General features: G+C 40.5%; 1 protein-coding gene across 1 annotated transcript; it reads right to left on the reverse strand.

Moving 5' to 3' along the window:
- Nucleotides 1–164: 164 nt before the first annotated feature.
- Nucleotides 165–2,965, reverse strand: nkx2.5 (NK2 homeobox 5). The gene is made up of 2 exons (XM_023298171.3): nt 2,458–2,965; nt 165–1,948 (listed from the first exon to the last, which is right to left on the reverse strand). Exons 1-2 carry the CDS (start codon nt 2,801–2,803, stop codon nt 1,335–1,337), a joined length of 960 nt encoding a protein of 319 aa, XP_023153939.1. The 5' UTR covers nt 2,804–2,965; the 3' UTR covers nt 165–1,334.
- Nucleotides 2,966–10,630: the final 7,665 nt, after the last annotated feature.

The following is a 10,630-nucleotide window of genomic DNA, read 5'->3' on the forward strand; positions in this document are numbered from 1 at the left end:
CTGAACTCTCAGGAGCGTATGGTGTAAGCAGGAACCAGATGACTAATAGGAATATATTTTGCTGCATATTCATGTAGCAAAACTTACATTAGAGCTTTGTTCTAGGTAGTTTAACTATTACATACAGCAGTTAATGTCAGTGCTCACCATGAGTCCATTTACACTTTGCCTTTTATTTTTTTGTATTTACAAAGTCATAACTTAACAGGCAGAAAAGCTTTTTGGAAAGTAATCTTTAGAAATGCATTATTGTAATAAATATCTTGGATCAGATTTTATCAAGATTTGTCCATATTTCCAAGTCCTGAGAAAAGTGGATTTTAGAATTTTGCTGATTATACCTGTATGTAAAATTTTGTACATACAATTCAGTAAATGTAAGTAAGATGAGATTTTTTTGTTGTTTCTTTTTAAAGAAGAGTTCGTTTTAGCGTGTTTTTTATCAGAACCTGGTTGAAAACATTTAGGGGAGGTCAAGGTCATGGCTGACAGCCGTCTCTGTTCCAGCAGCAGCGGGCTTTAAACGCGTGTATAGAGAGTACATGTGGCTGACAGTAGGTTGTAAAAAATATAAACTTTTAACAACCTTTTAACCTTGTTTAAGCATTTTGAAGGAAGCTTCCTAATAACCACTTGAACACTTTATCCAGACACAAACCATGCAAGGGTTGTACATCGTCAGGCACCTTTATGTCGCCCTATAACCATTTCTACTAGTGCGTGAACCAGAGACTGGATTATATGTCTGGTTATAATTATAGATCATTATTGCAAATTGGACTGTGGACCTATTTTTAATATTATTTCATGTATTTTAAAGATTTAGGCTAGAGCTAAACCAGACACAGTGAGGTCAGTTGCATGTAGGAAACATTAAAGCAAAAAACAACAATAGCCTGTCTAGAATTAACTTTAATAATAATATTCTAAATATATAGATTTAACTTGTATTTTTTTCTTATTGTCATTCAGTGGAAAAAAAAATTTAAAGATGAAAGTGTTTGACAGTTCTCTTCAAACAAATAAAGGTAAGAAAATTAGATTTTAAAAAAAAGGCCAAATGACAATTTGAAAATTTAAAATAACATTTAAAGAACTGTGGTTGCAACTTGTTTTTGGTTTTATTTTATTTTCTCTCAAATTACACAAATGTAGGAGTCTATTCAGACAAAAACTGGTGCTGAAAACAAAAAAAAAAACTAATTACCAAAAATATTCAATGTAAAAGAAGTTACACAAACTCCGCAAAATTTTGAAAATGCATGCAGTCAAAAAATAATCCCGTTAAAGGGAATTTCTAATAGTATAGAATTGGATTTTGTTTCGTCCCTTCTTTACCACGTCCTAATGCCGTGTAACGAAGACACCCCGTTACTGGAGGAGAAAGTGTTCTGGACATTATTCAAGTCTCCAACCCCAAAGTTCACGTAATTCCCGCTGCTGGAGGATCCCTGCATAGTCTGCATTGTGGCTGCGGGGTAATTGCATGCGTAGTTCGTGTTGCATCCGGGGCTGGTGTAGTTGCTGAAGGCCGGGTAGTTGTTGTAGGTGAAGTGGTTGATGTGGCCCATGCTGTAGGACGGGTTGTAGGTGGCCGCGTCTGCCGTGAGACAGGGCTTCCCGTCCCGCACCAGCACCGGCACCGACACCCTTCTGGGCGGCGGCAGAGACACCATCTCCAGGCTCTGGTCCTGCCTCTGCCGCTTGCACTTGTACCTCCTGTTCTGGAACCAGATCTTCACCTGGGTCGGGGTCAGTTTGAGCACCCCGGCCAGGTGGTCTCTCTCTGGGGCGGACAGGTACCTCTGCTGCTTGAAGCGGCGCTCCAGCTCGTACACCTGCGCCTGGGAGAAGAGGACGCGCGGCTTCCTGCGTCTCCGGGGCTTGGGTCGGTCGGGATCGTCGGGTTTTAAGTCCTCCACAGCCTCGGCAGGAACACTGAAGTCCTCTGAATAAACCAAAAAAGAATGAAATGTATTTTTTAAAAGTACATTGGACTTCCTAACACCAAAGAAGATATTTCTCTCTCTCTCTCTCTCTCTATATATATATATATATATATATATTTAGAGATGATGACTAATACTAGGATCCTATAAATGCCAAACGTGGTGCAGCTCCCTTGGCCTCCAGTGATGTTTTTAATGTGCGCTTTGGGGAAAATGGCACAATTTACGCACATATAATACACGTGAAATATTTTATAACTTAATGCCAACTTTTGAACTTTTTGGAAGAGCTTTTTTTCAAAAATCTTTCAGAAATATCAGCAGGCCTATACACGCAAATGTAATGTTTGCTTAAATTTAAAAATCCCAGTGTTACGGCCTTTGTCCACATTAGAGCTTTGGTGGAGCTGCTTTTTGCTGCTTTTTTGCGCAACTCAAAAAGCATGAACCTGTAGGCCTGATTTTGTAAAGGCCTTCAAAATTAAATCTCCCTTTGTTATCAACTCACCTTTCCTTCGTTTCCCCTCAAACGCGTCTGTTTTCCCATCCTTGTTTATATCCATTTCAATGAGGGATTTGCCGTAAAAGGTCGAAGCAAAACTGAGTGCATTGCTTCTGCCGGCTTTGGAGCTGTGGACGTCCTCTCCAAACAGCGAGGCGGCGGTGGTCGACATGTCCCGGAGAGGCTCCTGCTTGAGGCGGGCCAGCATGCAGGAGGAGGAGGAGGAGGACGTCGAGCAGCAGTCCATGCGAGAAGAAACGTCCAGAGAAGACACCATAACGTCATGACTCTGCTCCAAGTTTAATATATCCTTTACAGAGAAGGGAGTGGACGTGCTGGGGCTGGGGAACATTGCCAAGAACGTAAGAAAAAAAAAAACCTATTAATCTGTCATATGGAGGCACCAAAAAAGATGTCAACAAACCCTCTTCCCTTCCTGGTAGTATTTACTGGATTTAAGTATTAGTTTGGTACACCAGACTGATCTTGAGTGAAGTGTGCATTTTGAATGTCAACTCTGTCTCCAAACTTTTTTCTTGGCCTCTCTCTCCTGTCGGTGACGCAGGGGGAGGAGGGAAGAAAAGGGGGTGAGAGAGGAACCAGAGGGACGCTGAGCCAGTGGTACTCCCATTTAATGACGCGCAGATATGCCTGGTACATGTTAGGCCTGATGTTGCGCATGGGCCTACTCGTTTATCTCAATGTTCTGCAAATATATTCAACTTTAACCAGCCTTTACGCTGGTATTCTCTTCCGAAAATAAATTGCCCTGGAAATAATGGGATTATTAGATAAAGCTTAAAAATTCAGTGACTTGTTGCATAGTTTAGAGTTTTGCAGTCATTACGCGCAGAACAGGCGCCTTTCCAGTTCCAGTCCGGCATTTGCTCGGATGTTTATACACGTCCTCAAGTACCAAGAGAAATAATTTATCTAACATAGTGCACGTCAAAATGATATAACAGCCACTAAGAAGCCAAACTTGTTTTTTTTAGGTCAGAAAGAGGAGGAATTAACATGGAGTTGAAAAGTCTGATCTTGTGTGCGTTATGTTTGGGGTGTCTGCCAGCCCCTCATCCAAAGGGGAAACGGAGCAGACAAGCGTCAAGAAAGAGGGGCAGCAGACAACAGGTTGGGTCCCTGAACACGGAACCTGAAACCGGGAGTGACACACTCTGCTGTCTGCCTCCAAGAGATTCTGGAGCCGCTGTCTGCCTTATCAGGGCATGATAACAGATGACAACAAATCTGAGCACACACACTCCCACCCACGCTGCGGGCCAGGTTATCCTAAATAAGTGTCATCTGTGACACTTTTTTTCTTAGGCAATACAACTGTGCCATTTTTTTTTTTTTTTTTTTTTTTTTGCGCTTGAGATTTCATTTTGCCATTGAAGGGAGTTATTTTTTTATTCAAGGTGTGCCTTTATCTACTGAGGCAACTTTATGCGACACATTTAATCTATTTAATATCAAATTCAGGTGTATTAACTTGTAGCGTAAATCAATAAATAATAATAATAGATAATTTATGAAGAGTAATGCGCACGTGTTTAATTGACAGCACTGAAATGGAGACATCTGTGCGTAATGACGCATGACCTCCGTGCGTTTCCCCTCTCACCGTTGGCACTAAACCTGCTATTAATGCCTGTGGAGACGGTCACAGGAGACAGACAGTATTATCGTTTGTTTTATCTTCAGCGTTTAGCGCAGCCACGGGGTAAATGGGTCCCCCTGTCTCCGACCCAGCGATTGTGTTTATAGTTTTAAAGACTATTTGTGCGCCTCGCGAGCTGATGAATGGCCGTAAAATCTTTCTCGGACGCAGTGAAAGTCAACACTGGCCCTGCTCTTGCTGTAATAATTGGAGAAATAAAGTAAACGCACAGTGGGGAAACAGAAGACATGGGAAAATGTTTTGATCAAGATTGATTTTCGCTGCCCCTGCGCTGCTTGAGTGCAGCGTTTCTCCAGTTGGCTGTCAATGATTGCAAAAAGAAAATCTAAAGAAATGTGTCATATCCTGACAAACTGCACCAAACCATCAGCTCCACTGGATACGAACGTACTGTGTCAACTGTAAATTGAACATGACAGGTCTGGCATGTGTTTCATATCCCTAATGCTTCGTCTCTGCGGTCCCCTTTGACCCGTCTTTCTGCAGCACATCTCCAACTCAGATAAAGCTTCAGATAAGGTTGCTTAAAAACTTCCGCTGCACGAACGTGTGGATATTTTTAAGGGCTGCGTGCTGGAGTGAGGAGTCTCACCTAATGTGTATGTGAGAGGGGGTAAGGGTATTATTTGTGCTGGAGGCATCTTAGTGATTTAGATCCACTAAATGCGCGACAATTAGACCCATTTAGGTATATCATTAAGATATAATCGGGTTAGGAATGTCACTTTCTCCTCAAACCTGGTTTGCCTCATTGTTAAAAATGTGACAGAGTTGCAGAGGTGGAGAGACTAGATCTATCAGCATCACAGTTCCTGCATTTAAACTTTGCAGGGGCAACTATAAAGAAATGATTCTCAAGAATGTTGAATTATGGATGTTTATTTGTATGTTAGCTCCTTCAGCTGCAGGTCATTGGAACTGTTTAATGTACTGCTGGCTTGTTTGATTTATGGACTGTACTATATTTTATTATACAATGTTGAATTCCAAAGTAATTTGTGTGTGTGTATATATATACACACACACACACACACACACACACACACACACACACACACACACACACACACACACACACACACACACACACACACACACACACACACACACACCTACACCTATATGTGTATGTATATATTAGGTATGTATGTATATGTGTGTATGTATGTATGTATGTATGTATGTATGTATGTATGTATATATATATATATATATATATATATATATATATATATATATATATATATATATGTATATATATATATATATATATATATATATATATATATATATATATATATATATATATACACATACATACATGGCTAGTGATTGATTCAATAAAAAACAAAATGTTCAAAACATTAGAAAAGAATTGTGATAGAATAACCAATGAATGTAAATATTTTCATAAAATTCACATATACAAGAGCATTTTGACACATTTTTGCGTATATGTCTTTGCACAGAGACACATATACAATCCCAAGTGTACAAAAATACAGTACAGTGCAAGTTTTAGGCCTTTTCACACGTTCAGGTTACCAGTAGGGAGACATCAGATTGGTCCCAAATTCAGCCTGCAGCATTGCAACAATCCAAACATACAACCAAAGACATAAAGAGCATAGAGTCCTGCAACAGATGGTTATATCCCCTACAGGGCCCTGAGCTCATCATTGTAGAGTCTGTCTGTGATTATATGAAGAGACAGAAACATGTGAGACAACCTAAATCTACAGAGGCCCAGCAGCAGGTTCTTCAACATGTCTAGAAAAACATACGTGCAAAAAACAAAAATAAAAATTAAAAAAACTGTCCACAAGTGTAACAAACTGGTGCTATTGTAAATATCAGTAACTGATACTGATTTATTAATTTTTTTCTGTTTACTGCACTTTGTGAGACATAAACAATATTAAACAATCCATGCAATAATTTTTGAAGTGCCTGAAACTTTTGAACAGTACCATACTTAAATATACAGAATATGTGCATGCATGTAAAAACATCAATAACTACAAATTCAGGGGAAAAAAGTGAGTTCCTCCACAGACATTAAAAGAAAACCCTGTTTCATAATGTCTTTAAATTGGAAGCTTGATCAGTCAGCAAGGCTCTCAGAACACACCAGTAGATACAGAGTTATGAAAAGTAAGACCCTGAAATCTGTAAATACTATAAACTTCAGTGATGTGTTAGAGGAGAGTCGGGCTACGACCATCTGAAGAGAGCAACTACAAAGAATTTAGATAACAGAAAATATTACTGTTCTAACCATTCTATTTTTACTGCTAATAACTTTGGGGAGTTTTGAAAGATTGTTTTCCATCATCTCGCTCCAGTCTGTTCAAATTTGTCTTATTTTCTCGACATAAAAATTTCCGTTAATTGGAAAATTTTAATGAAGACAAAGGGAAGAATCCTGGTCCTGCAACAATAAAACTGTTAAACTGAAATTAAAATCCCACAACAAATGTGCAAAGACAAATTTATATAATTATGAGGACATTTTGTTCAGCAGAAATCTATTAATTTCATATAGAGGGCAAATGTGTGGACCAATGAAATGCTGCTTTCTGTCTCAGGTTTCACAAAAAAAATTACTGAACATACATAAAAATTAAAATAAGGGCATTCTATGCGAAAATCTTAATTTTTTTATTAAATCTGTACACAAATACTATTCTGTTGAGTATACAGTAAATGATGGAAGAATCTACACATTTTTAAATATCTTTTTTTTTCTGCACAGAAATTGTCCTAAATTTTAAAATCAACCTAATCAGCCACACAAAATAAGTTTTCAAATTCAAAGTTAACATAAATGATGAGTGGATTTAAACTTAAATGAGGGGAGTTTCATCTCATTTATTTGATTCAGTCCTCCCAGTTCTTGTGTGGCCCAGCAGTGGAAATTCCAATCACCACCTGTTTTTCCATCTTTTTCTTTTCAAGAGTTCATTACATATTATATTTCCCAGTGTCCTTCCTCATCCCCACATGGATCAGTTAATGGGGTGATACAGTCCAATTTGCTTCCAGTCCAAGGTCAGATGTTGGCAACTGCACTCTCATGCTGTGTCTCTGGACGTTTCTCACCATATCGAACTGAATGGAATTGAATATGACTGTGGTTTACTAAGAGTCGCATCTTTGCTTCGGTCACTAGTCTCTTTTGAGCTACAATACCCCCATGTGGCAGCTGGAGGAAAACACCCAAGCTCCAATTTGATTCCATTTGCTTTCTTCATTATGCTAAAGAAGTGTTGTTTAATAAGAGAATTATAATCTAGTGTCCTGTTGTGGCAAAGTTCATTCGGGGGTCAGCACTGTCTCCTTTATCAAGTGGCATAACCACAAGCATCCGCTGATCTGGAGTCAGGTTGTCGTAGCTGGAAACTAGCTGAATATGGCAGCAATGTCAAGTGGCTTCTGTCTGTGCATCGTTTGTCTTGTCGGGAGCAGCATCCCCTTCATCTCCCCTCCATCCTCTGCCTCCTCCTGCCCACACACACTCCCCAGGTCATGTTCAGAGGCTTGGCAAGGCTTCACACAATCTTCTGCGGAGTTCAAGGTGATGTTAGGGCTCTCGGGGGACACCAGAGGATGGATCTTACACTGCGCTTAATTTAGTTTTGTCTACGGCCCTTCACAGCTGATGTTTGAGGTCAGTAGTGGGATACGGTGTTGTAGCCGATGAATAGATTTTAAGGAACAGATTGTGCTCTGTTGACATGCAGACAGCACATACTAAAGGGATTTCAAAGTAAGAGTCCAGCCGTTTAGTACTGCACTTTCAGAACGTTGGAAGATTTGTGAAAGACAAGAATCCTAGCAAACAGGACAGTGCTGGATTCAAACCACGCCAGCAACAGAATATTGCATTTTTCTGCAAATGCCTCTGCACAGTTCAACACAGAAATGCTCAGAAAAAGCTTCTTTCCTTCAGCCCTCAAGATGAAAAACCTCAAACTCAAGACCTTTCCAACACATTGTCTTCAACAAATTCTTTATATCTGCTGCACTTTTTTTTCCTTTTTTTTTTTGGCCAATCTATGTATTTTTTTCCTGTAGTCTTTCAACACAACCTCAGGAGCACATTGCATCTATTGCATTTCACTAAACATGGAATGTGTATGTGACAAACAAACTTCAAACTGTACTACTGTCAGCTAAAAGTTCTAAATGTGTTTGATTCCTGGCTGGATGAACCATTTGCTGCATGTGATTCCCCCTCGTCTTAGGCTAAAAATCCCCAAAATAAGTCTTTTTTAAAAATTAGTTTAAGCTAAAATCTGAGATAACACTCCTGACATCAAGTGAATTATTTGCTATGATACACTGGAGATTAGAAGTAAACTTTTATTTGTAAAACTTGTGAAAATCTTTCTTAAATTAGTCCAGTTATGTGAAGTAGTTTCGTAGGTGATGTTGTATCACTTTGGTGCCATTGTAAGAAAGAAGTTTTATTTCTTTTGTCCTGTTTTAATCTCTGCTCTTGATCTCCAGTTGTTAACTATTGTCTAGCTAGTATAGTGACACTTTTCACTCATCTAGCGAAACAACACTGACCTGCTGCTATCACTCTGCATGAGTTCTGTTGCATGAAAATCAGCCACAGGGAGGCAGCATCACACTGTGCTTCACTGACTCTCCCACCAAGATTAATACCCTCATCTCATGCACTCATGCTGACTTGTGGATTAAATAAACATCATTAGATGTTTTCTCATATCCTAAAGTTATATTCAGATTGAAGAAAACAGATATTTTTTTCCATTTTCAAGCCAAGTTTGTGCACACACCCACTCTAGTGTGTTTTTTCTTATCTGTTCACTGTACTTTTTCATCCCTAAATTATACTTAAGTGTCTTATTAGAAGCTATATAATTTCCCTAATGCTGTGTGTATTTGTAAATGCACAGTGTAACTCAGTCTACTGCTTCATCCACTCTTTAAATATTAGTTTTCATCATCGTGAGCGCTCCATACCAGAGTCCTGGGGTGACCCAGGACTGATCACACCCTGAGGTTTGCAGCATCTCACTGCAAGGCTGCTTGTGCTGTATCAGCTGCCATTGCTTTATGGCCCTTAATTCGCCCGGCCCTCCCTGAGCCCATTTAACATGCTGACTGCTTTGTTTTCCATGCAACTGGAGTTGACCAAGAAATGAGGTAAGAGCATTGCTAATAGGCTAAATGACCAACATTGTAATAAGGCTTGCTGGCACAGCTTGATTTCCACACTTGGCTCAATGGATAATTCATGTGGAGACAAAGGGAAAAGAGCACTGGTCTCTGTGCATGTCTGTGGTGGAGTACGAGCCTTCTGCCACCCATCAGGTCCTGACAGATACTTAAACACACACACACACACACACACACACACACACACACACACACACACTCAGCAGTGACATACATAATATATTGCCACGGAGGCCACCAAGTCCTTGGCATCTTCATGGCTGCTTCCTGTGCTAAAGCACATAAACACATCATTCACTTTCTCTAGGTCCATTTTCATCACCTCTAATTGTGTGGCAGGTTCTGCAGCGTTTAGAGCTTCGATCATTGTGTCGTCATCCTGGCACACAGATCCTGGCTGGGAGACGTTCTGCTGGACGGCGCTTGGTCCAACTCTGGCCCATTATTTTCAGCATTTGACGGTGGGGCGTCAGGGGCACCCACATGATGGCTTGACCCATATCTTGGGCCCTCAGTAAGAAACAGGTTGAAACAGAGCAGAGGAATTTTAAGAAATGGCTAATTATAACACACTTTAAGTGCTTGTAAGTGTGCACACTGAGACACCAAGTCACCGCAGTAAGCTCGCGGAGGCATAAGATTACTATATGGACATTGTGTGTGTCTGTGTGTGTGTGGGAGAGAGACTGTTATTGTGTGTCCTCTTCCTGTCCGTCCTCACTGCCTGTCTCTCACTCTCTAATGGGGACAGTATGAGAAGAGAGCCTGTGCTCCGTCTGGACCTTTCTAATTGCCCCTGCCACAGAGGCCTGATACAGCGAGACCCTGTGTTCCCAGCAGGTCAGGCATGTGTGTGTGAGTGTGTGTGTGATACACAGAGAGAGAGAGAGAGGTAGTGAGAGAGACTTGGACAGACAGAATCATCACTCAGGTGGTGCTCCCTTGGGTCCACCACACATATTCAGGCCCCACATAGAGAACACCATTCATTATAAATATCAGAGCGGATCAGGAGTGGTGGAGGAGACATGAGAGGGGGAGGAGAGCGCAGGACAGTAAAGATGAGTGCAGGTAGATGTTGCATTATAGCTCAAGAAGCAAACTTTTGCTTGCCATCATGATGGGATATACACACTTATGTGGATGCACAGATTCATGCAGCTCCATATTATCCCACCACATAATCTCACAGCCCTAGTCCTGCCAGGCCAGGTTATGAAATCCACCCAGGGCCAGGTTACAAAAATCCTTTCTGTGGCATCTGCCAGGGAAGGCAGCTCTGTGTTG

This window comes from Amphiprion ocellaris, chromosome 13 (genome assembly GCF_022539595.1).
Source record: "Amphiprion ocellaris isolate individual 3 ecotype Okinawa chromosome 13, ASM2253959v1, whole genome shotgun sequence".
NCBI classification, from domain to species: Eukaryota; Metazoa; Chordata; class Actinopteri; family Pomacentridae; genus Amphiprion; species Amphiprion ocellaris.